The following is a 27,953-nucleotide window of genomic DNA, read 5'->3' as shown; positions in this document are numbered from 1 at the left end:
AGATGGGCTGTACTGAGATGTCTCAGCTTCTAAAGATTCATTATTCACACGTAAGTCACTTGCAGGTTCTGGAATGCTAAACTCAAGTCGGAAAGGAGTGTGTCGAAGGTGACGTTCCTTATGGGTCTAGCCATAGTGAGCTATATTCTGTGCTAGTTCAAATTAGTTGTCTGAGGTTTGTCCCAGTAATACATAGCGTTTGTCTCTGAACTTGGCTTCCAACTTTCCATTCTCCATACTTGCAATGTACACAATGTCTTCAACAAGTGTCAGTCCTCTCTTGGAATCCTTAGAATACTTTCCTCAGTCTCTGTTCCAGTTCACTAGACAACAACATTGTCCATGTAGCAAACTACAACTTGTAATCCACATAGCATAACGTCCATGGCTTTCTGGTAGGCCTCAGATGCGATTGATAATCTGAAAGGAACTTTCTTCAATCTGTAGCATCCTCTGTTGTTGGGTTTCTTGATTCTAGTTCAACTTGCCAAAATCCTTTTCTCGCGCCCAGTTTTGCAAACACTTTCGCTCCTTGCATTGCTTGCAGTATACTGTCTACTGTGGGAACTGGGTGTCGTTCTCGTATGACAGCTTTGTTCGGTTCTCAGCACAAACTCTGACTTCTTTTGTGTCTTTCTTTGGAATGAGGAGAATATTGGAAATTCATTCTGATGCTTCATTCACTTCTTCGATGATATCATCATCTAACAACTTGTCTAGTTCTTGATTGACAGCTTCCAGCATTGGATAAGGAACGCATCTCAGGCCTTGAGCTACAAGGGCTATTTTCTTATTCACCATAACTTTGTGACTGTTTCCAATGATATGTCCAAGTCCTTGGAAAAAGGACTCATATTCCTGTGCTAGCTGCAGAAATCTGCCTGGTGATTGCTCTACTGAATTGACATTATCTCTTGTGCTCAGTATTTTCAAGTCAAACATGTTTTCCTTTACAAGTGTTAGGTTCTTATTTTTCAGAGTAAATAACTCACAGACACTAGAGAAGCTTTAACCAAGTATAATTCTTCCCAAAGGATCGGTACAGCTGTAATTCAGACAACCCAACATTTCTTCCATCACAGGCATATATATTCCCCTTAAGACACTCCTCCTTCTCTCCAATCCTTACATGTTATGGTTCCACAGGAAAAGGGTAGTACACCTTTATTACTCCCTTCAGGGGATCTGACCTCACCTCCTGACCTCAACCCCTCCTTCACCTAGTCCACAGATGTCCATCTGTCTCCCCTATAGCAATCCTTTGGGATCCTCCCGTCCACCCAGCACATTCCACAGCCACTCTGTCTTTCTACAGATCTCACTCCTTAATATACTATGCGTCTGATCTATCATGTTTTTAATATCTCAATGTTCAAAATTTCAAATCCAACAGTAGCAATGCCTCTGCATTTTGTCTGATCACAAAGCTCTGGCCTTTTGTTTCTCTTTTATTCCACACTAACTCTGCATCGAAGTAACCTACACACTGTAGTGGCGTAGTCTGAGCATAAGCATAACTTTTTCTTAGTCTCTTTAAGTTCCATTCCTGTGTGGCAACGGTTCTCTTGAACAGGGCTTCTCCGATGAAATTCCTTCCACTGCTTGTATCAATGCTCATGTTCAGCTTTGTCCATTGACTTTCACTGTTTCTTTCCCCTCATGACCGATTGAATACACAAACTTGTCGGATTCAGGTTTATTCACAGCTCTAACTGGTTTGTCAGTTTTAGCTTTGTCTCTGTCTTTATGTTTGTCACCTTGCTTTTGTTCTTTTGTTCTATTTCTTTTTTCTACAGACCCTGGCAAAATTGTCTGTTTTCTTACAGACAAGCATTTAGTTGCATTAGCTCCACATTCAACTGCTTTGTGTGTTGTCAGTCCACATCTGAAACATTTTGTGCCGCTATTGCATTCCTCTGTATCAGTGCTTTTGTTTCCATTTCGTGCTCTTACCGCTCTGTTTATTAGCATTTGCACATCCTCCAATAAAATAAACATGACTGTCTTTAGCCTTGCCAAAATGATTAGAAGGCACTTTTGATTCTGCCTGTGCTGCTTCAAATATTCTAGCAACGGTGAGAGCTCTTTGTAGTGCTAACCCTTCTTCCTGCAGCAATTTATCTCTGTCTTTTGTATGCACATTTTTCCACTAGCTGATCCCTCAACACGTCTGACTCCAGTACATCAAACTCACATGATTTAGCCAGTTCTCTTAATGCATTCACATAAGCATCAATAGTTTGTCTTGAGCCTGTACACTTTGTCTGAACTTGTGCCTTTCCAACACCACATTTCTCTGTGGTGTAAAGTAGACATCAACATTACATTTACATTTAAGTCATTTAGCAGACGCTCTTATCCAGAGCGACTTACAAATTGGTGCGTTCACCTTAAGACATCCAGTGGAACAGCCACTTTACAATAGTGCATCTAAATCTTTTAAGGGGGGTGAGAAGGATTACTTTATCCTATCCTAGGTATTCCTGAAAGAGGTGGGGTTTCAGGTGTCTCCGGAAGGTGGTGATTGACTCCGCTGTCCTGGCGTCGTGAGGGAGTTTGTTCCACCATTGGGGGGCCAGAGCAGCGAACAGTTTTGACTGGGCTGCGCGGGAACTGTACTTCCTCAGTGGTAGGGAGGCGAGCAGGCCAGAGGTGGATGAACGCAGTGCCCTTGTTTGGGTGTAGGGCCTGATCAGAGCCTGGAGGTACTGAGGTGCCGTTCCCCTCACAGCTCCGTAGGCAAGCACCATGGTCAAGCACAGCTACAGTCTGTGCAAATGTACCTTTTCTCCCGGTAGATTGGCGAATATTCTCTGCACTGGTGCTCCAATACAACGTAGCAATGTAGCTTGTCTTACCGCGTTCGTGGCTCCTCCGGTTCCACTGGCAATTTCAGAGAAGTAAGATTCCATCCATATTTTATTTTCCATGTACATGTCTGCTGCTCCGAGATTATAACAGATCATAAGTCAGAACAGGCAGCTGCGGTGCCGGCGCTGGTGGTGCTTGTTGTTCCAAGCCAACCTTTTTTTTGGGGGGGGGGGGCATTTAAATGTGTTATCACAAGCCCGTCCTCCCCAATTAAGGTACCACCAACCTCCTGTGCTACACATAGCAACACATTTTTGCAACAGAAAACATTTTGCAGTGAAAACTGGCATTTCTTATTGGACAAGTTCAGGTTAGTCCCTGCCTGTTTTGGCCCATTTGATTCCATTTGGTTCCTAGTGAATATACCGCTGGCCTGACCTCTAGAGATACTGTAGACAGACATATTTTCTCCTTTGGCTGCCAGCTCCCCACTCAGCAGGTGTAGTGTCTAAACGGAAGTCCCTACCTGAACATTCCTGCTGTAGACGTAGACCACCCCCATAGCCCCCTCTGGGTGAGCAGAGAACAACTCCTACACTAGATTACTGATGCAAATTAAATTGTATGTGGAACCTGTGAGATGGATTATCACGATTTGTGACTTGGTGTGACTTGTTGGTGGCTACTTGTGATTTTAAGAATATATCTTAACGGTTATACTTTACATTAGGTTATATTTTATAAAGAGTTTGTAAATGGTTTATAAGACATTTTTGTAGAATAAATAGTAGTTAGTTTAGTGTATATATACTTTATTATTCAGTAGTAAATAGATGACTCACAAGTTAAATAATCACTGATTCATAAACAATAAACTAGTTCTAAAACCCTTTATGAAGTATAGAGTGTAAAGTTTCTAGCACAGTAATTAATTAACAAGTTAAATAAACCACTCTTGTTATAACTTTAAGTGAAAGTCACCAGTCATTACAGAACCCAGTTCCTTAGATTGTAAAGTTATACAAGAATCATGCACAAAATGTCATGCAGTGCAAAAAAGGTTGAAGAACTCAAATAATACGTGTCATGTTTTTGGGAAAACCTAAGATCTTGGTTTGAAATTACAACCCTCACAACCTAGTCATAAGACTCTTCCCGGATTAAGACAGAAAGAGATCCCACGTGCGCCCCTCCCTCCCACACACTCACACACTGTAACGTCTGCTTCCAACTCACACTCTCAAACACGTAAATCCCCTGAACGCAGCTCACTTTCCAGCCCACTTTCAAGCTCACACTCTCAGTCACATAGATCCCCTGAACGCAGCTCACTTTCCAGATCCCAATCACCTAAATTCTGATCACCTGTTCACACACCTGTATGTCATTATCACACACTATTTAGTTCAGTTCTTTTCACCCCATCAATGTGAGGTATTGTTTGTTTTGAGACACACTTCTATCTGGAATGCTGTTTTTCCTGTAATTTAATCCTCCTGTGTATGATAGTTTTTGCCTGCCTCACTAACGACTCCTTATGCCTATTCCCTGCCTGTACTTTAGCCTATCGGGTTTCCTGTTATCAACCTATTGCCTGATCTCCCGGACAACGTTATTAGCCTTTTCCCTGCCTGTACCGTTGCCTTTTTGGACCCCCTGTGTATGACCTTCTGCCTGCCCCTGGACCCAGCTACCTGCCTCCTCCTGTGGTCCTTTACAAATAAACACCTTTTTTAATTTTTTTAATTTCACCTTTATTTAACCAGGTAGGCTAGTTGAGAACAAGTTCTCATTTGCAACTGCGACCTGGCCAAGATAAAGCGTAGCAATTCGACACATACAACAACACAGAGTTACACATGGAATAAACAAAACATACAGTCAATAATACAGTAGAACAAAAGAAAACAAAAAGTCTATATACAGTGAGTGCAAATGAGGTAGAACGGCAGAAGATAGGCCATGGTGGCGAAGTAATTACAATATAGCAAATAAACACTGGAATGGTAGATCGGCAGAAGATGAATGTGCAGGTAGAGATACTGGGGTGCAAAGGAGCTAAATAAATAAATACATTATGGGGATGAGGTAGGTAGATAGATGGGCTGTTTACAGATGGGCTATGTACAGGTGCAGTGATCTGTAAGCTGCCCTGACAGCTGGTGCTTAACTTCTTGCATCAAGCCATCCCGGATCCGGTATCGTGACTACAGCCTCAAGCTCATTACCATAACACAACGTTAACTATTCATGAAAATCGCAAATGAAATGAAATTAATCTATTTGCTCTCAAGCTTAGCCTTTTGTTAACAACACTGTCATCTCAGATTTTCAAAATATGCTTCTCAACCATAGCTAAACAAGCATTTGTGTAACAGTATTAGTATTAGTATTAGCCTAGCATTGGATTATGCCTCTATTTCAGCATGCAACATTTTCCACAAAAACCAGAAAAGCATTCAAATAAAATCATTTACCTTTGAAGAACTTCAGATGTTTTCAATGAGGAGACTCTGTTAGATAGCAAATGTTCCGTTTTTACAAAAAATATTATTTGTGTCGACTAATCGCTCTGTTTTGTTCATCACGTTTGGGTAAGGAAAAATAAATTAAAATAAGTCATTAAAACGCAAACTTTTTTCCAAATTAACTCCATAATATCGACAGAAACATGGCAAACCAATGTTTAGAATCAATCCTCAAGGTGTTTTTCACATATCTATCGACGATAACTGCCACGATGGATTTTTATTTTCTCTTCTGAAGAAATGGAATGCGCATGGACCTACAGATTACGCACACAGGACACCGGGCGGGACACCAGGTAAATGTAGTCTCTTTATGGTCAATCTTCCAATGATATGCCTACAAACACGTCACAATGCTGCAGACACCTCGGGGAATAGACAGAAAGCGCGGGCTCATTCTTGGCGCATTCACAGCCATATAAGGAGACATTGGAACACAGCGCCTTCAGAATCTGGGGCATTTCCTGTATGAAACTTCATCTTGGTTTCGCCTGTTGCATTAGTTCTGGGGCACTCACAGATAATATCTTTGCAGTTTTGGAGACGTCAGAGTTTTGTCTTTCCAAGGCTGTCAATTCCATGCATAGCCGAGCATCTTTTCGTGACAAAATATTGCGCTTAAAACGGGCACGTCTTTTTATCCAATAATGACATAGCGCCCCCATAGGTTGAACAGGTTAAAGCTAGTGAGGGAGATGTGAGTCTCCAGCTTCAGAGATTTTTGCAATTCGTTCCAGTCATGGGCAGCAGAGAACTGTAAGGAAAGACGACCAAAGGCTTTGGGGGTGAGCAGTGAGATATACCTGCTGGAGCGAGTGCTACGAGTGGGTGCTGCTATGGTGACCAGTGAGCTGAGATAAGGCGGGGCTTTACCTAGCAGAGACTTGTAGATAACCTGTAGCCAGTGGATCTGGCGACGAGTATGAAGCGAGGGCCAACCAACGAGAGCGTACAGGTCGCAATGGTGGGTAGTGTATGGGGCTTTGGTGACAAAACGGATGGCACTGTGATAGACTACATACAGTTTGTAGAGTAGAGTGTTGGAGGCTATTTTATAGATGACATCAACGAAGTCGAGGATCGGTTGGATGGTCAGTTTTACGAGGGTATATTTGGCAGCATGAGTGATGGATGCTTTGTTGCGAAATAGGAAGCCGATTTTAGACCTGCTGCGCCCTACGTTTGAATCCAGCTCTCTGTCTCCCATCGTGTTCATTACACACACACACACACACACACAGCTTTTTTGTAAAAAAAATTAAGCAGAAATGGTGCAATGATGGTGAAGCTTTGATGTTTTGTATCTCTATCACTCATGTCTAATGTAAAGAATTTTGTTTATCTTTAGGCACTGCAGTGAATACCAATGCAAACAATATTCCTATGCCGGCGGGTCTCAAAGTGCATTTTTATTCTTCAGAGTACCATATCTAATTTCTGACCATTATACAGTCAAACAGCTGAGCAGTGGTTATGTATGTGAGTACTGTGATAGTTGAGTGTGGTGCACTGACTGTTGTGCAATAATTAGTAGTGTCCACTCTCTGCCCCCAGCCTGTAGGGGGCAGTGTACAGTGGCTGTCTCTTCCTGGTGAGGTATTGGTGTCCATACTGTCACTCCTGCCACACCGAGATCTGTCTACAGTCGTCCAGGTCTGCCTCCACCTGCTCCGACTGGTCAATGACCACACACTCTGTAAGTCTCTGAGGAAGTGTGTGTGTGTGTGCGTGTGTATCTGTGTGTGTGTCTTCCTCTGTCCTCGGCCACATGGTTTGTTCTCATGATCTAAGAGATCCTGGTACCACTCTCTGGACAGAAAAAGAGATAACCAGAGCCGCAACATCACATTCTCTCATACACACACACACACACACACACACACACACACACACACACACACACACACACACACCACCCAGCATGCGCTCACAAATACACGGACGCCAGAGGAGGTTGGTGGGAAGAGCTATAGTTTGGTTGGTTGTTTACAGTAGCAACACAACTAACTTGTGTGCAACTGTCTATAGGAGGAAGGCTCATTGTAATGGCTGGAATAGAATAAATGGAACAATATCAAACACATGGAAACCACATTTGACTTCGTTCCATGAATTCCATTCCAGCCATTACAATGAGCCCGTACTCCGAGGTCCTCCCACCCGCCTACTCTAACACACACACAGCTACAGTATACCCATGAGCAGAAATGAAAGTCCTTAATTCTTTTAAACTGTATTTCTCTTTAGGGCAAGTTGTTATTGTGAACAGCTCATCTCTAACTGACCAATTGCCAAGCACTGTGGGCGGGCGTCATCCTCCAAGCCTGACTATTTTTTATTTTTTTTATTTTACGAGGCAAGTCAGTTAAGAACAAATTCAATGACAGCCTACCCCAGCCAAACGCAGATGACGCTGGGCCAATTGTGCGCCGCCCTATGGGACTCCCAATGACAGCCAGATGTGATACAGCCTGGAATCGAACCAGGGTCTGTAGTGATGCCTCTAGCACTGAGATGCAGTGCCTTAGATCGCTGCGCAACTCAGGAGCCGCACTATCTACAGGTGTTGCGGACTGTCAATCACCTCAGGTGTGCTAGAGTAGGTTTTCAATGTCAAGCCTCTCTGGAAGTGAAGTTAACCCATCATCCACTATACCAACTTATTGCACTCAATATCAGTTAGAGAAGATCAGTTAGAGAAAGAGATCTAGAAATGTAAATGTAATAATGTGAAGGAATTGTGTACACGTACATGGATGTACACCACCGTTCAAAGGTTTTAGAACATCTACTCGTTCAAGGGCTTTTTCTTTATGTTTACTATTTTCTACATTGTAGAATAATAGTGAAGACATCAAAACTATGAAATAACACACATGGAATCATGTAGTAACCAAAAAAGTGTTAAAACAAATCTAAATATATTTTATATTTCAGATTCTTCAAATAGCCACCCTTTGCCCTAATGACAGCTTTGCACATTCTTTGCATTCCCTCAACCAGCTTCATGAGGTAGTCACCTGGAATGCATTTCAATTAAAAGGTGTGCCTTGTTAAAAGTGCATTTGTGGTAAAGGGGTAAACAGCCACCCAAGGTAAAGGGTGGCTGTTTGAAGAATCTCATATAAAATATATTTAGATTTGTTTACCACTTTTTTGTTTGGTTACTACATGATTCCATATGTGTCTTCACTATTATTCTACGATGTGGAAAATAGTAAAAAAATAAAGAAAACCCTTGAGTGAGTAGGTTTTTTGACCGGTGGTGTACATACATTTGCATATTTCAGAAATGCTAGCCGAGTCTACACTCTCAGAAATAAAGGCTTAGATTTGTTCCTAAAGGGCTACAACTGCTTGTCACTGGGGTGGTACCCTGTAAGGTCCTCCTTTGTACTTAGTTACAGGTACTGTACATAATTGTACCCTTGATAGTACGTTTTTCCACAGGTACAAAAGCATGCTTTTTTGCCTTTATATACTACCATGACAGTGACAAATACATTTGTTAATTATAAGTGGCAAAAATGTACCTCTACCATAGACCACTTAAACTGGTACAACACATCCCCACTCACGAGTGGCCAAAAAAGTACTACCTATCTAAAAGCCATGGCTTATTGGAGGCATGGCTTTTAGATAGGTAGTACTTTTTTGGCCACTCGTGAGTGGGGATGTGTTGTACCAGTTTAAGTGGTCTATGGTAGAGGTACATTTTTGCCACTTATAATTAACAAACGTTTCTAACATAATTTCCCAGTGTACATTGCCTTTTCGAGTGAATTGTAGAGTTACCACCTATGGCTATGTTTATTAGTGGAAGATTCTGCACATGGTTGTTGAATTAATTCATTTTCAGTCTTGTGGCCTTCACCAAGTGAGTTTCTAGGCTTATATTATCATTATCATTCAAATTAAACTCTTTCTGACGTTACGTATCTCATAAGGCCTTATTTTGTGGCCTAGTTTTCCCCTAATACATTGGTCTGAAACAGGCAACTTTAGACTTGCAAAATTCCGGTAACTTAACCAAAATTCCAGAATTTCAAAAAATCCTGGTTGAAGGGCAATTTCGTTGCAGATTTGAATTAGGGCCTCTAGCGGGTTATCTATGTTGTTGGGTGGTTCTTGGCTGTTCACAGGTCTTGTTGTCCCTCCCCACTGACTTCCTGGTGCCCCCTACTGACTTGGTGATGGAATGGGGGATGCTGGGAGGAGTGAAAGTGGTTTGAAGGGTCTGGGTGGGTCTGGTCTGAGGCTGACTGGTTTTCTGCTGTGAGGGATCAGGGGCAGGAAGGGTAAGGGTGGTGGATCTGGATCGATATAGAGAAGGGGGGAGGACCCCCATAGCAAAGGGTCTGAATACCTATGTAAATAAGGTATTTTTTGTATTTAAAAAAAATGCTAACATTTGTAAAAACCTGTTTTTGCTTTGTCATTATGGGGAATTGTGTGTATATTGATGAGGATTTTTTATTTAATCTAATTTTGAATAAGACTGTAACATAACAAAATGTGGAAAAAGGGAAGGGGTTTGAATACTTTCTGAATGCACTGTATATACATACATTTATAAATATTTAAATAATTAGTCAAACCATTAATCAACCATTAACAAATGCCTCATAAATAGTCTTATAAGTTGACAATAAATTATTTTACAACTGGTTTATAAGTACATTAGTAGTACATTATGAATAATTTACAAATTGTGAACATCAAACGCTTTATTAATGATCTTAAAAATCATTCATAAATCATTTAAAATAACGTTTATAAATGAGTGAAGGACTATCTAGAGATTCTCTCATGTTTTATATTCACGAGCACAAGTACAATGAAATGCCTTTCATGCAAGTTATTTCCCAACAGTGCCGTAATCAATATCGGTAGTACTATAAAACAAAGTAAAGTAGAACAAAAACACGTGAGAAATAGAAATAAGAAGAACATGAGAAAGTAAGTCATCTAGAACCCTCTATGAAGGGTTAAACCAAGAACCATTTTATCATCTAAAGTTTCACTTTGGACTGTCAATAAAGGGTTCCACCAGCCTTATAAGCCTTTAAAATGTAATTATGTATGACAATACATTACATATGTCATATGGCCTTTCTTTGAGGGCCTCATTATACCCTAACCCTAGTTTACAGACCACATCAACCCTTGCAGGCCTGAAAACCTTGGGTTTCAGGACACTGTATTAGGGTAAAACTCTTAAAATAAACTTGTTGTATTGTGTTGAATAATTTATTTTTAATGATAGTGTTTGGCTTGAAATGAAAATTCCTGAATGCAACAACCATGTCTCTGTCACTAACAAATACAGTACAGTTTAGTTCAGTAGAGTACATTAGAGCCAAGTAGGGCACAATAATGTTTGTTAACTGTATTATAACACATGGTTGAATACTCGTTTCTGATTTGCTAGAAGGGTATTCTAGAATGGTCACAAAACTCACTTAGATAATACCTTTGATGATACAGTAGCAGCAATACATAGTTATAACATCTATAGAAAAGACAGAAATGCCCACGGGGTTTGTGCTGCGGTTCAAATGGGGCTGCGGTTTAAAAACCTCTACGCAGACGACACCATTCTGTACACTTCTGGCCCTTCTTTGGACACTGTGTTAACTAACCTCCAGACGAGCTTCAATGCCATACAACTCTCCTTCCGTGGCCTCCAACTGCTTTAAAATGCAAGTAAAACTAAATAAATGCTCTTCAACCGATCACTACTCTGGACGGTTCTGACTTAGAATATGTGAACAACTACAAATACCTAGGTGTCTGGCTAGACTGTAAACTCTCCTTCCAGACTCACAATAAGCATCTCCAATCCAAAAGTAAATCTAGAATCGGCTTCCTATTTCGCAACAAAGCTTCCTTCCCTCATGCTGCCAAACATACCTTCGTAAAACTGACCATCCTACCGATCCTCGACTTCTGCGATGTCATCTATAAAATAGCCTCCAACACGCTACTTAACAAATTGGATGCAGTCTACCACAGTGCCATCCGTTTTGTCACCATAGCCCCATATATTACACACCAATGCGACCTGTACGCTCTCGTTGGCTGGCCATCGCTTCATACTCGTCGCCAATCCCACTGGCTCCAGGTCATCTACAAGTCTCTGCTAGGTAAAGCCCCACCTTATCTCAGCTCACTGGTCACCATAGCAGCACCCACCCGTAGCACGCGCTCCAGCAGGTATATCTCACTGGTCACCCCCAAAGCCAATTTCTCCTTTGGCCTCCTTTCCTTCCCAGTTCTCTGCTGCCAATTTACTGGCACAAAGTTATATTTCTTAAACTAACCACATTGTATTTGGGACTAATCATTCACTAAACCTTAAACCTCAACTAAATATTGTAATGAATAATGTGGAAATTGAGCAAGTTGAGGAGACTAAACTGCTTGGTGTAACCCTTGTAAACTGTCATGGTCAAAACATATTGATGCAAAGGTAGCTAAGATGGGGATAGGTCTGTCCATAATAAAGCACTGCTCTGATTTCTTGATATCGATATCAATGCAACAAGTCCTATAGGCCCTAGTTTTGTTGCACCTGAACTACTATTCAGTCATATTGTCGTGGCACTTTTTTTTGGTGTGCCAGGACCATTTCAACATTTTCAGACCACTAAACAACTATTGATTTAGAAGCACAGAGTTACTGCAAGTCGCAAAGGAAACAGGAGCTGCCTCCACTATTTCAGCACCATTTCATATTCAGTAGTTCAACATCAACAAATCACCTCTGCTTAGTCTAATACAGTGACAACTAAAAGATACCAAAAACAATTTAGTCCAATCATCGTAAGCTAAATATGATGTGGCTGCGGTTCGGATTTCTGTGTGTGTGTGTTGGTGTGTGTGTGGGGGCATTCGTTCGTGCAAGTAGAAAAATATGTTGAAACTCCAATGCCATCCTCCTCTCTTTCACGCTGACAAAACGGTTTATTGCTCTGTCATACAGTACACGCTTTTATTTTTTGTTGTCCTAGGCTACCTGGCTAAATGCTTGCTCGCTATCCTAACTTCCATTCATGGGCAATGTTAGCTAGTTAACATTAGCTTTCTACCTCTAGCTACATATCGAACTTCTATCCTCTCAGGCCAGGGGCACAACAATGTATTTTCTCCTGGTAAGTGTGTGCTTTAGTATTGTTTTCTTTCCTTATAGCAAAGTAGAGTGTAGGTAAGGGATAAATCCTGATGTTCTGTATGTTACCTTGAAAAATTAACAGACCTATACTTGACTTCTTTACTGTACACTACTGTGCTCTACTGTATTGTACTGTACTCTACTCCACTGTACTATACTCTTTTTTTACTGTACTTTGATGTACTGTATGCTGCTGTCCTCTACTGTACTGTCCAAACTTGTGAAAAGATGTCCATGATTAGGCCAAATCTAGGCTGGCCTGGACCAGAAAAAATCTGAACCAATTATAGATGTCTATGTTTGGGACAAATATAGGTCAGTCCGGACCGGACATCTGTGGACGTTGAAATCAAGGCCGGTCGAGCCCAAACCTGACGTCTATAATTGGACCAAATCAAGGCCGGTCCGGACGTCTATGATTGATTCAGATTTGGTCTGGACAGGACCAAAAATCTACGTCCGTGGACATTGAAATCAAGGCCAGTCTGGACCACACCAAAAAAACCACACAAAAAACACAGCCGGTCCGTCGGCCCGTGCTTAGTGGGCAGAGGCATGTGAACACACAAAGTGATCACCGGATAGATTGAGAGGAATAATCAACGACCATTTGAAGAAAAAAAAATAGCAGGGAATTGTAACAGGTCTCTCACCTGTTCTTTCTCTCCCTGTCTATAGGTTGAAGCTGTTGCATCTCTACATCTGTGCCTACATAGAGAGAGATCAGAGACATCTACCCCACTGTTAGACTACCCACTGACTTAACACCCATACGGGGTGGGTGGGTGGGTGTACATGCATGTGTGCAATAAAAAAATGCTGGGTTGTTTGGTTGACAACCCAGCATTGTTGCGTTGCAGGCGTTGGGTCACTTAGTTGGGTTGTTTTCTTTAAAAATAACTATGTTGGGTTGCTGATTCTGGGTTATTGGTGCTGGGTTATTGAGATATGACCCAGATCAGAAGACTGGAGGTGTAGTTTATTAGGGGCGTGGCTTTCAGATAGTTACTTTTTGCCACCCATAAGAGGAAATGTAATTCCTGTTAATTTAATCTGTAGATATGTGTGATGTAAATAAGTGGGAGGAGTCTCCAGCACAACAATGTGTTAAGCAGTGGCATGTATTCATGGGTGCCAAGGGAAGCCAGACTTCCCCAAAACTTTTACCAAGATAAAAATACAAAAACAATTCATCTTTCATCTCTGTGCTTTATAATTTTCCTTCAATTAGCAAGAGGCTGAATGTATCTCACCAGAGAAAGCCTCCGAGAGATCGAAACAGGGCCCCTCTGTCTCTCTATGTGTAGGCCATCTATCTGATGCTGTCTGGTCCAAACGAGTATGATGTTGTTGCCGCCCGTAGCATTGAATGGAATGCAAGGGAATCCAGCCAGCCATTTGGCCTCCCTTGATGGAAAAAAAGTATAAAACAATGAGTCAAGTGTTGAGCTAAACTGTGAAGGGTCCTGGCGCACCAAAAAAAAGTGTTAAGGGAAGCCAACTTGGATTTAGGGTCAAATCACATTGAGAGCAAACGTCAATGACAGAAACAACTTGAATTGTTGTATCTCATTGTGTTCTTGTCCTCCGGTGACTAGCTAGCTAGCTAAAGTTGTCCCTTTCATAAATTAGCCACGGATAGAGATAGGGATTTGGACTTCTGGTTTTACTTAATTCTCCGACCTGATTATAACAGCAATTCTGATCCAACCCTTAATTAATACATTGTTGGCATACCGAGTGGCACAGTGGTCTAAGGCACTGCATCGCAGTGCTTGAGGCGTCACTACAGACCCGGGATCAATCCCAGACTCTGTCACTGGCCAGCAGTGACCGGGAGACCTATGAGGTGGTCTGGCCCAGCGTTGTCCGGGTTAGGTTAGGGGAGGGTTTGTCCGGCCGGGATTTCCTTGTCCTATCGCGCTCTTGTGTCGGGCCGGCGCCTGAAAGCTGACTTCGGATGCTCGATGGTTTCCTCTGACACATTGGTGCGGCTGGCTTCTGGGTTAAGCGAGCAGTTCGGCATGACAGGGTCGTTTTTCGGAGGACATATGGCTCTCTCAAGTCCATAGGGGAAATGCAACGATGGGACAAGACTGTAACTGCCAATTGGATATCACATAAAAGTACAAAAACTATCATACATTGTTGTGCCCCTGGCCTGAGAGGACAGAAGTTCAATATGTAGCTAGATGTGGAACGCTAATGTTAACTAGCTAACATTGCTCATGAATGGAAGTTAGGCTAGTGAGCAAGCATTTAGCCAGGTAGTCTAGGACAACAAAAAATAAAAGCAATAGACCATTTTGTCAACATGAAAGAGAGGAGGATGGCATTCGAGTTTCTCTACAAGTAGAGTAAGTCAACATATTTTTCTACTTGCAGGAACTCACACACACACACACACACTAGGAAATCCGAACCGCAGCCACATCATATTTAGCTCACAATGATTGGACAATTGTTTTTGGTATCTTTTAGTTGTCAATGTATTGGACTAAGCAGAGGTGATTTGAAGATGTTGAAATGTTGAAGATGAAATGGTGATGGAATAGTGGAGGCAGCTCTTGTATCCTTTGCGACTTGCAGTAACTCTGTGCTTCTAAATCAATAGTTGTTTAGTGGTCTGAAAATGTCGGCAAAACATTAACTTGCCAGACCATGCTGTCTGTTACATCCAATATGCTTTGTTGACTAAACCGGACAGAGGTTGCTATCCGGTTTTGTGATAAAACAAAGGTCTGGTTGAATTTATTCTGCCACTGTGTCTTCTTATTGTCTCTGGCTTTAGGCCTGTATATCAGGGTCGCAAGGCATGTGAATTAACAGGTTATAGAGCAAACAACACAATTATCACAACACATAGGTTGTAATCTGGGCTTTTTTTCAGGCTGCTGCATAAAATATTAATATGCAAGGGAGATATGTATACTCTAGCTAAGAAAGCAATATTAAGTGTATGTTGTGTAGTAAGCTGTTAGTAGCCCATGTGCCTCACCATAATAATTTGGTCTATTTTCACCAACACTGTATTGTAAACACATTGTTCGTGGCCCGGTTTGTGCTTGTTTGCAAACTTTTTTTGTACAACTTTGACAGTGGTACTGATAGTAGTGGTGGCGCCTGGCTTGCACGTGCAAATTTAGCACACACAACATTCTATAATATATTTATGTTATTTGACGTGTTAAATTAAAAGCTTATTTAACGCATCAAATAGTGTTATATGACGTATATCTTTTTTGACACGCAAAGACCTAAACTGCGTTCAATGTGCCTCACCCTAATAATTTGGTCTATTTTCACCTCTTCATTTCGCCTACTGTTCTAACTTGGTAGTGCACATGTAGCCTATAACCTGTTTTAGAGAAATGTAATCATTGAATGTTGTAAGAGCTTTCATTGTCTGTTTATATTCCCTCTTTATTTATCCTACGGTTCTGACTTTGTGTACAGGGAGAATACTGTAAGAACGGCCCATGTTCTGAATTCAGTCGCTGTACATTTCAAAAGTGCTGAACAAATAGTTATATTGACGACGTCCGTCTTCGTCGCTCATTAATGTCTTAATCGAAATTACGGATTGCCTCTTATCCGCTTGTCGTCCCCTTATGCCATAGTGTGTACATCTCAATCATCAGTAGAAACCACATTTGTTTAAGCAAGTCAACCATATCAGCTGTTTTTTTTTAAAGGCAGTAAATGAGGCTGAATGAACTGTTTCGCTGCCAGACAAGGCTGCGCTGAACGTTATAGCAGTGGTAAGGTGTTGGGACTCTGCTGTTGAAACAGCTTTATGTAGGCCCTAACAGTTTGTGGACACCGTATGTCACCGTTTAGTGTTGTGTTGTGTAGTGGCTCTGCCGGCATGCATCACACATTTTTGGTTTGTTTGCCCCACCAACATGTGCATGCTAAAATCGCCACTGAGCTTTATCCAATTGGTCATCTATTTACTTACTCAAAGTATCATACACGTTTTTTTACATGCTGCTTGTTACTGAAAGTTTCCCATGTTCTCTGGCAGCCAATTAGACAGAAGGGGGTATTGTTCTTCAAGACACTCTCCATGGAAACAGGGGCTTTTTAACTGTTTAGATGTGTTTACTTTATTCAATGGATTACAGGTAATTCTGTACCTGGTTGGCCGGGTGCCCGGCCCTTGTTTGTTCTGTGCCTGTTCTTCTAGAAGTCGAGAGGCCGACACAAGAGTGTTCTGAAGTAGTAAAGGTGAGCCGCTTCAACAGCCGCGCGTACCCAGCCCCTCTCCACCCGTCCATCTGGCAAGAGACCCGGAAAGAAGACTTGACAAAACGACATTTAGGACGACACATTAATACTGTTAGCCCAAGGCGGTCGAAGTCGTCCAGGAGAGAATGAATAACAACTTCATTTTTTGTTTACCTTTTTTGTAACTCGATAAGGTGTTTGACAGTGTAGAAAGACTTGGCTAAAACGCCAGACTTGAAGGAAGTTCGGGAAGATCGTGGTGAAAAGAATTTAATTGGTCAAAAACGTTCTGTTATAATTGGTCATAGTGGTCTGTTCCTGGGTTGTTGTTTGGTGGGGCTTTCCACTCCAGACTAAACCATGTCGTTACCAGCCATGGGTATGAACCGGCAGAGTCTCTGCTCGCTCTTTCACGCTTGTGATGTGGATAATTCTGGAAGGATTGAAAAAGACGAGTTTTTCCAAATCTGCTCAGAGCTCCTTGTCCCGCCGACGGAGAGAGAGCACATTTTCTCTAAACTGGACATCGACAGAGACGGGACAATCAATCTAGCGGAGTTCATTAGCGGCTTCCACCGGATCTCTGAGCAAGTGTACCGAGGGGACATGGAGAGCAAGAGCTGGGGAGTCTCCTCTCAGGCCTGGGAAGATTTCCAGACCCGACTAGGGGACCATGCCCGGTTCATACCCAGGTCAAGTATGGAACACATTACAAAACAATCGTACCTGCTCATTAATAAACTTTTGATTTACATATTGTCCAAACGTCGTAGGAATGCATGCGTAAAACAGTTTCAATGTACATTTGAAGTGTAACCAATAGGCTACAGGTTCTCCCCTTATAATAGATTCACAATATATATATATATCAAATATTTGTGTACTATTGTAGTGTTTTAAATCAAACTTTTGGGCTATTCCGGTGTCAACATTTCTCCCACTTGTATTAGCCAGATGTGGTTTACACCTCTATGTGTATGCACGTGCATTCGTATGTGTACCCAGGTCAGTCTAGCTTTTGGATGAAATATATGAAATATCTCTAAGATCACCAATAGAAACATTTGCTGCAACCTAACCCTGAAAGAATGAGCGAGAGAAAGGAAAGAAGGAAAGGAAAGTATCAGTGTCCTATGACAGGTTTTGAAATTAGTTCCCCCATTGAGCAGTTGTCCTGGCACCCCTCTGGGCTGGCATGGGACTGAGCTGCGCCCTGACACGCTACCATGGAGGGGACATTGATTAACACAGTGATTCCATGTTCCCCATCATGTCTTAAATAGACCTCATTATGACTGTTTGATCACCAGCTTCACCAGCTGTAGAAAGTCACCCATTGGAACTAACATCTTAGCTTGTTTCTTTGAAAAAGGGCAACTCCTGGGGCCCTCCATTAGTGATGGTTTTCCAGTGCTGTGGATCAAATGTTCTTATTATTGTGTGATAGAACAGTCATGTCTGTACTCAGTAGGCCTACATCCACCCAGGGTTCAGATGCAGAGACCAAGGTCACCATACTATTTTCTATTCTCCTGCCCATAGAAGAGCCATGGGTGGAGTAGAGCCGGGGTCAGTAATGGTACCACTCCTAAATAGTTATAGTTTAATAATATATTCGAAGCAGGTAACTAGATGTGTTATTACACAACAAAGGAGTGAGGTTAGCTAAAGCAGAAACTCAGGCAACCAGCCCAGCCTAATACTCTACAGTCATAGACAAACAAACAACTTTTTCAATCCTCTCACTGTAAAATATTATGTTTATTGGTTTTTGATAGTGTCATTATTAGTAGTAACAAAAGTATTTTGCATTTCTTAACTTTAAACATTGCATTGAAGAAGGTGTTCCCTCTGTAAATCCTGGATTTTAAGACCCGGGCGTGTACTAGTGACACTGCCTGTTTTGACAGTGCTGTTGACTGTAGGACAGTGAGTCTATATGCTCAGGGATTATAATCTGGTCACCTTGTTGAAGGCACACACACACACTTTAGATATCTCTACCCATCTGACCCAGTTGAATGAGCCATGAATGAGTTTCTTAATTAGGCATAGATTAACATGTAAAATAGCTCTACAAGAAACAACATTTAAATGTAAATGTAAGTACCTGAATAGATATCAGGTAAATACTGTAGCCTACATAGGTATACAGATTAGCGGTCGACCGATTAATCAGAATGGCCGATTAATTATCGGCATTTTTGGACACCGATCATGGCCGATTACATTGCACTCCACGAGGAGACTGCGTGGCAGGCTGACTACCTGTTAATCGAGTGCAGCAAGGAGCCAAGGTAAGGTGCTAGCTAGCATTAAACGTATCTTATAAAAAACAATCAATCTTAACATAATCACTAGTTAACTACACATGGTTGATGATATTACTAGTTTATCTACTATCACGGATTGCAAAGGGAATACCAGCTGCAATCTACCCAGCGACGTGAGCCTACCAGATGAGCTTCAAGGCAAGCAACCCTGAACCATGCATGAGAGCACCAGCTGTTCTGTGTGATATCACTGTCCATAGCCAATGTGAGTAAATCTTTTAAATAGGTTAACATTCGCAAGGCTGCGGGGCCACATGGAAATACCAGGACCCGGACTGAGAGCATGCGCTGACCAAAATGATGTTTTTAACCTATCCTTGACCTGGTAATATCAACTTGTGTCAAGTAGACCACTATCATCCCCGTGCCCTAGAACGCCTGCCTTCATAGCCATGAAATGCTTGGAAAGGCTGGCTCACATCAACACCATACCAAACACCCTGGACCCACTCCAATTCGCATACCGTCCCATCAGATACACAGATGATGCAATCTCTATTGCACTCCACACTGCCCGCACTCACCTGGACAAAAGGAATACCTATTTAAGAATGCTGTTCATTGACTACAGCTCAGCATTCAACACCATAGTCCGCTCCAAGCTAATCACCAAGCTCAGAGACCCTGGGACTGAATATCTCCCTCTGCAACTGGATACTGGACTTCCTGACGGGCCTCCCCAGGCAGTGAGGGTAGGCAACAACACACCCGCCACATTGACCATCAACACATGGGCCCTTCAAGGGTGTATGCTTAGTCCTCTACTGCTGTACTCCTTGTTAATCCATGACTTCCTGGCCGCGCATGACTCCAACACCATCATCAAGTTTTGCTGATGACACGACGGTGGTCGGACTGATCACAGACAATGATGAGGCTATAGGGAGGAGGTCAGATACCTGGCAGTGTGGTGCCAGGACAACAACCTCTTCCTCAACATCAGCAAGACAAAGAAGCTGTTCGTGGACTACAGGAAATGGAGGGCCAGCACGTCCCCATCCACATCGATGTGGCTGTAGTGGAGCAGGTCGAGAGCTTCAAGTCCCTCTGTGTCCACATCACTAAGGAATTAATGCGGTCTACACCCACACAGTTGTGAAGAAGGCACAACATCGCCTCTTCCCCCTCAGAAGGCTGAAAAGATTTGGCATGGACTCTCAGATCCTCCAAAAGCTCTACTGCTGCACCATTGAGAGCATCTTCACTGGCTGCATCACCGCTTCGTACGTTAACTGCAAGTCATCTGACCGCAAGGCACTAGAGAGGATGGTGAGTACGGCCCAGTACATCACTGGGGCTGAGCTCCCTGCCATCCAGGACCTCTATACCAGGTGGTGTCAGAGGAAAGCTAATAAAATTATCAAAGACTCCAACCACCCAAGCCAGAGACTGTTCTCTCTGCTACAACACGGCAAGCAGTACCAGTGCACCAAGTCTGGAACCAACAGGACCCTGAACAGCTTCTACCCCCAAGCCATAAGACATCTAAACATGGCAGCTAAATAGCTTATCAAATTAGCTACCCGGACTACCTGCATTGACCCCTTTTTGCACAAACTGACTCTATGCACACACATTGGACTCTACCCACACACTCACACATACTAACGCTAACACTGACACCCCAACACACATATACACACACATTACATATGCCCACAAATGCATAACATGCACAGACATGCATACTGACGCCACACACATACTTTCACACTCACCAGATATGCTGCTGCTACTGTCTATTATTTATCCGGTTGCCTAGTCACTTTACCCCTAACTACAGAATGTGTACAGTACCAGTCAAAAGTTTAGACACACCTACTTATTCTACATTGTAGAATTATAGTGAATAGATCAAAACTATAAAATAACTCATATGAAATCATGTAGTAACAAAAAATGTGTTAAAGAAATCAAAATATATTTTATATTTGAGATTCTTCAATGTAGCCACCCTTTGCCTTGATGACAGCTTTGTACACTCTTGTCATTCTCTCAACCAACTTCATGAAGTAGTCACCTGGAATGCATTTCAATTAACAGGTGTGCCTTGTTAAAAGTTAATTTTTGGAATTTCTTTCTTTTTAATGGGTTTGATCCAATCAGTTGTGTTGTGACAATGTAAGGGTGGTAAAATACCAAGTCCATATTATGTCAAGAACAGCTCAAATAAGTAAAGAGAAAGGACAGTCCATCATTACTTTAAGACATGAAGGTCAGTCAATCAGAACATTTCAAGAACTTTTAAAGTTTCTTCAAGTGCAGCCGCAAAAACCATTAAGCACTATGGTGAAACTGGCTCTCATGAGGACCGGCACCGCAAAGGAAGACCCCAAGTTACCTCTGCTGCAGAGGATAAGTTCATTACCAACCTCAGAAATTGCAGCCCAAATAAATGCTTCACAGAATTCAAGTAACAGACACATCTCAACATCAACTGTTCAGAGGAGACTGCGTGAATCAGATCGTCATGGTCGAATTGCTGCAAAGAAACCACTACTAAAGGACACCAATAATAAGAAGAGACTTGCTAGGGCCAAGAAACACGAGCAATGGACATTAGAACGGTGGAAATCTGTCTTTGGTTTGATGAGTCCAAATTTGAGATTTTTGGTTCCGTCTGCTGTGTCTTTGTGAGACTCAGAGTAGGTGAAAGGATGATCTCCACATGTGTGGTTCCCACCGTGAAGCTTGGAGGAGAAGGTGTGATGGTGTGGGGGTGCTTTGCTGGTGACACTGTCTGCGATTTATTTTGATTTCAAGGCACACTTAACCAGCATGGCTACCACAGCATTCTGCAGCGATACGCCATCGCATGTGGTTTGCGCTTAGTAGGACTGTCATTTGTTTTTCAGCAGGACAATGACCCAACACATCTTCACGCTGTGTAAGGGCTATTTGATTAAGAATGAGAGTGATGGAGTGCTGCATCAGATGACCTGGCCTCCACAATCACCTGACTTCAACCCAATTGAGATGGTTTGGGATGAATTGGACCGCAGAGTGAAGAAAAAGCAGTCAACAAGTGTTCAGCATATGTGGGAACTCCTTCATGACTGTTGGAAAAGCATTTCAGGTGAAGTTGGTTGAGAAAATGCCAAGAGTGTGAAAGGCTACGAGGCAAAGGGTCGCTACATGGAAGAATCTCAAATGTAAAATATATAGGCCATACACCACATATGCTACTGCTCCACATACGCTGCTGCTACCCATCAGTCTATTATCTATTCGGTCTCTTTATTGTTATTTGTTATTTGCTGGGTATTTTATTCCTTGTCATTTAAAAAAAAATGCTGCATTGTTGGAAAAGTAAGCATTTCACCGTTAGTCTACACCTGCCTGTTGTTTCATGAAGTCGCTCTGGATAAGAGCGTCTGCTAAATGACTTAAATGTAAATGTAAATGAAGCATGTTACAAATAAAATGTAGCTGTTCTGTTCCAAATATACTGTAGCTGTTCCAAATGTGTTTTAGATGAAAGGCCTTATGCTGTTGTAGGTAAATTGTATTAACATTCCCCCTGTCTGTCTGTCTGTCTGTCTGTCTGTCTGTCTGTCTGTCTGTCTGTCTGTCTGTCTGTCTGTCTGTCTGTCTGTCTGTCTGTCTGTCTGTCTGTCTGTCTGTCTGTCTGTCTGCCTGCCTGTTCATTTGTCTGTCTGTCTGTCTGTCTGTCGGTCGGTCGGTCGGTCTGTCTGTCTGTGCCTGTCTGTCTGCCTGCCTGTTCATTTGTCTGTCAGTCCGTCCATCTATCTGTCTGCCTGCCTGCCTGCCTGAATGCCTGTCTGTTGTGTCTGTAGGAATGAGCAGGCAGCCACGCTGTACCAGAACATCAGTATGACAGAGCCCAGGATGGTGCCTCAGTATGAGAGAGTCATTATGAGCTTCACAAGAGAGATCAAGCAGCACAATGCTGAGATGGAGAACCTGGCCCTGGCTGTGAAACGGTACTAACACACACACACACGCTCACACACACACACTCACCGACAACCACAGTTTACTTAAAACCCACATAGTGTACATACACTGTACAGATGCAGACATTTTATCATACCGTACACGTCCTCAAATACAAATGGGAAGTTTGATATTTTAAGTAGAAATTGTGCACCAAAGCCTGTTATATTAAATGAAGTGCTCTTTAATCTAGACCACATGGATAATACAATAAATCCAATTTTTATATGAATGAAGGCTTGCTAATGTGCCATAATTCTGCATTTTGACATGTTCCTCTATCAACCCTGTGTCATTATAGGAGGATTTTTTTTACCCACTTAATGCCCAAATTTCCATCGTTGTAAAGTCCTAGTTATTTTGTTGCTTTGACAAAGTCATTTCTGAAGATTATTAGTTAACTGAGCAGGTCAAGCATAACACGTCAACCCTGTTACCCATAGATAGACAGGCTGGAAATACATGTATAAAAAATAATGATACAATAATGCATTCAATTGCCACTTCCTGGTGCACACAACAAGTTTCCATTCCCCCTGTCACAAGGGGATTTGTGACTGATTTAAGAAGAAATCACCAACTCAGTCACAATCAATCCTGTTACTTTATTTGGCACTTAATAGGCATTTATTATAGTACTTTTATTTATTGAACCTTTTTCGGTGGGAAAACTTAGGTTGTTAGGTGAAAGCCAACGTTTATTTGACCAAGTTACACTTCTCCAAAGGCCAACACAGATATAATACATTCAGTTACAGTATTATGTTTTATTTCTGCTCAGAGCCCATGACCAAGCCGCCATGCAGCTCAGCGAGATGGAGGAGGAGATGGATCAACGCATCCATGCAGCTGAGAACAACACACAGCAACAGGTGACACACACACACTTGCATGATTGTCAATTCTAACTGATGTCCATGTTGTCATGCGATCTGGACAGGTTGTGTTCCTACAGGGTTTAGCCACTGATAAGAAGGGTGGAGCTCATCTCTTCACTCATGCTAAATAGAGAGGACTTGTGATCAGATTACTCATTAAACCTCAAACAATCCTCGGCTGTGTTGACGTCTGATATGTCAAGCTGTTATCATATCTAGATTTTATATACTGAGTTTATTTATAATCATTTGTTAAAAGTAACTCCAGTGGGATGTTGACGGAAAATGTCCAGTTTCCATACTTCCATGGAACACTCCTATTCCTGGAATCTCTCATTCCTCTACTCTGGGAACAGTCTTATCTCCCTGTGTGTGTGTGTGTAGTTATGTACATTATGTAAGTGTGCTACATCAGCTCTGTTTGTTGTGCAGCTGCTGTATGCTTAGTCTAAGAAAAGCACCCACACCTAGACTCACCTGCCCCCCGGGGCCTGATTTTATTTTATTTTTTATTTTTTTACATTTGAATAAAAAATGAATCCACTGAGTAAATCTAACATCTCAATTCTCGAGCTGAAACACACAGACATGTACGGAGTTGGAGGTAAATACATCATTACTCGACGTAGCTACCCTGTGTGTGCCCCTCCTCCTGTTTGTTGTGATGCTGAGTTTGCCGACTGTCAGATGTACGTAAACACATGGACAAATCCCTGTGTTGTGTGTTGTGGAAAGGTTGTTGTTTAATTGTTTCAAGCTAACGTTAGCGAACATAATATGGACATTCAATGGGCTCTAAAGTGCCAGCAGTTCACTCACATTTGCTAGTGAAAGAAATGAAATGCAAATCCGAAAAGTAATTGGTCGCATTTGTGTGAGTGGGATATGCATTTAATTATGCGTCTCATTAGTTGTATTTTCCATGTAACATTACAAGGATCACGCAACCTGATAACTATAATTATGACCCACATCACAAAAAGCATTACAAAAGTATAATAAAAAAGAAATATAAACATATTGGCATTAAATGGTGTCGGGAGTTTAGAAGAATGAATGAGTGTCCGGTATTAGCTATAGAGGCCATGCTTCTAAAATGCCTTTGCACTAGATTTGAGATTTTATCAATTTCGAAAGTCTGATATATGCGCTGCAAAGCAATCCAATTGGCACCTTTACATAGGCTGAAACACCGGACTCTTCTAGCAAACAGGTACAGATTCCCTTTTCTTTTTATGTTATTATGGATAACATGTTCATTTGATACTGATGCTCTGATTCAAACATTTGTTCTTCTTATCATATCAGAGTAATAAAAAAAACATGTTTTATCGTGGATAAGACGTTTGTACATTCTTTACCTAAACAAATAACTTGTTATTATTTGTTTAATACAATTTTTTTTTTTTTACTCAAAGATTAAAGGCCATTTGTGTGATTTTGTACCATATGTGTAGATGGAACGCTGTCAAGAAAGAAAGTATACCAACCTTTAATAGGCTTGATTTGGTTCAAGTGCTACAATTGCGATCAGACTCATAAACAGCTTGTGGCACGAGCATGCGGGGAAAAGAAAACCCCAATATTGTGTTCTGCGCGAGTCTGATACTCTACAAAGTTGGACAGGGTTGGCAGGTCTGCTCATGTTCCTTGATACACCCGGGCCCCCTCCACCTGTCACCCAAACTGCCCTAAAATAGCACAGCTCAAACTCTTATCAGTGGAACATAGAGGAGTGATACAAAAGAAGTACAAACAAACACAAGCATACACATGCACACACACAGAAGAACACACTACCGCATTCACACACACACAGAAACACACATGCATGCACATACACTGTGCCATTTGATTTGGATAGTAGTTGGGTGTTTTGACAGTAGCTGTATCTGTATGTTGACAGTGTGTGAACATTTGATGATGATGTAAGACTTTAGAATTGTGTCTTGTATCCTTGTGGAGGCCATAATAGATGGGATGCTGCTACACCGTGTTCTATTCTGTTATCTGTAGGAGGCCAAGAGGACTGAGGCAGCTCTGAGTGAGCTGAAGAGACACTATGAGTCTGAGGTGTGTGAACTGCAGCACAAGCTCCAGAAGATGCAGCTGGTGAGTTTACCATTCGACTATTCATCACTTATACTGTTCCACCTAGTACACGCTAAAGATATCCTTTATATTGTAGGTGGTTTTTCCAATAAAGTCTGAAACTTGATACACAGTTTGGGGCCAAGTTTCATGCTGTTAATGAAATAGTGAACAATTAACCAATATTGTGGCATCTATTGCCTGGACGACTAGTCTAGCCAGTCACTCCTGTTCACCCACTCAGAATGTTGGTTCATTGGTTCATGAACATGTGAGACATCCAATCAGATTAACTCAATCACAATTGAATGAAATCCATCTATGCTGCTATCTGTGCCATTGAATATTGTGATTCACTGACAGCAGGCAGTGATGTGTGTGTAAAGGTATCTACTCCCTCCTCAGATTGAAGACCAGTACAAGAACATCAACATGAAAGATGAGTCTTCAACCCTGAAGAGAAAGATCAACGAACTGACTCTGGTGAGATGGGTCTTCCTGCTAGGCCTATATCACTCTGTACACATACTTTAACTCTCTTCCATTTCCTGATCTCGCTCTTCTCTCTCTCTGCCTTTACCTCTCTCTCTCTCTCTTTACCCCCCCCCCTCTCTCTCTCTCTCTCTCTCTCTCTCTCTCTCTCTCTCTTTACCTTTACCTTTTTTTTTTCTTTAACTTTACCTCCCTCTCTCTCTCGCTCTCTTTCTTTACCTTTACCTCCCTCTCTCTCACTTTACCTTTACCTCCCTCCCTCTCTCTTTCTTTACCTCTCTCTCTCTTTACCTATCTCTCTCTTTCTTTAATTTTACCTCCCTCTCTCACTCTCTTTCTTTACCTTTACCTCCCTCTCTCTCACTTTACCTTTACCTCCCTCCCTCTCTCTTTCTTTACCTCTCTCTACCTATCTCTCTATTTCTTTACCTTTACCTCCCTCTCTCTCTCTCTCTCTCTTTTTTACCTTTACCTCCCTCTCTCTCACTTTACCTTTACCTCCCTCCCTCTCTCTTTCTTTACCTTTACCTCTCTCTCTTTACCTATCTCTCTCTTTCTTTACCTTTACCTCTCTCTCTCTCTCTCTCTCTCTCTCTCTCACTCTCTTTCTTTACCTCTCTCTCTCTCTCTCTCTCTCTCTCTCTTCTTTACCTCTCTCTCTCTTACTTTACTTTTCCTCTCTCTTTCATTACCTTTACCTCTCTCTTTACCTTTACATCTCTCTCTTTACCTTTTCCTCTCTCTCTCTTTACCTCACTCTTTCTCTCTACCTCTCTCTCCCTTTACCTCTCTCTCTCTACATCTCTCTCTCTCTCTCCCTCTCTCTCTCTCTCTCTCTCTCTCTCACTCCCTCTCTCCCCAGGAAAACCAGCGGTTGAAGCAGGAGTTGATGCAGTCTCAAACTAACATAGCCTTTCTTCAGAGTGAACTGGCCTCTCTGAAGAGTGATCTGACAGACCACAGCATCAACTCTGAGCGGTGAGAAACACATGCACGCACGCACGCACACACACACACACACACACACACACACACACACACACACACACACACACACACACACACACACACACACACACACACAGTTACTGTATCATGGGTGTTGGACATCTCTTGTAAAATGCCTTTCAAATGTCATCATGTATTACATAATCAGTGTTGAACTGTTAGTAAATCATACACATACACTACTGTTCAAAAGTTTGGGGTCACTTAGAAATGTCCTTGTTTTTGAAAGAAAAACACATTTTTTGTCCATTAAAATAACATCAAATTGATCAGAAATGCAGTGTAGACATTGTTAATGTTGTAAATGACTATTGTAGCTGGAAACGGCTGATTTTTTATGGAATATCTACATAGCCAGAGGCCCATTATCAGCAACCATCACTCTTGTGTTCCAATGGCATGTTGTGTTAGCTAATCCAAGTTTATAATTTTAAAAGGCTAATTGATCATT

At 41.9% G+C, this 27,953-nt stretch overlaps 1 protein-coding gene across 3 annotated transcripts in view; it reads left to right on the top strand.

The window, feature by feature from the left end:
- LOC115139692 (ras and EF-hand domain-containing protein homolog) overlaps positions 1-27,953 on the top strand; it is a 53,082-nt gene that overhangs the window by 10,415 nt on the left and 14,714 nt on the right. The window contains exons 1-6 of one of the 3 annotated variants that reach the window (XM_029677351.2): positions 16,703-17,435; positions 22,874-23,020; positions 23,815-23,905; positions 25,928-26,023; positions 26,408-26,485; positions 27,357-27,472. In XM_029677351.2, the coding sequence (XP_029533211.1) occupies positions 17,104-17,435; positions 22,874-23,020; positions 23,815-23,905; positions 25,928-26,023; positions 26,408-26,485; positions 27,357-27,472 (860 nt within the window). In that variant the 5' untranslated portion in view covers positions 16,703-17,103. Of the gene's footprint in view, positions 1-16,702; positions 17,436-22,873; positions 23,021-23,814; positions 23,906-25,927; positions 26,024-26,407; positions 26,486-27,356; positions 27,473-27,953 lie in introns of those variants that run through there. The other 2 variants (XM_029677349.2, XM_029677350.2) reach the window with 2 other exon arrangements.

This window comes from Oncorhynchus nerka, linkage group LG13, assembly GCF_034236695.1.
Source record: "Oncorhynchus nerka isolate Pitt River linkage group LG13, Oner_Uvic_2.0, whole genome shotgun sequence".
Classification (NCBI taxonomy): Eukaryota; Metazoa; Chordata; class Actinopteri; order Salmoniformes; family Salmonidae; genus Oncorhynchus; species Oncorhynchus nerka.
The sequence above is the reverse complement of the archived record's forward strand: the minus strand, read 5'-3'. Positions and strand labels throughout refer to the sequence as shown.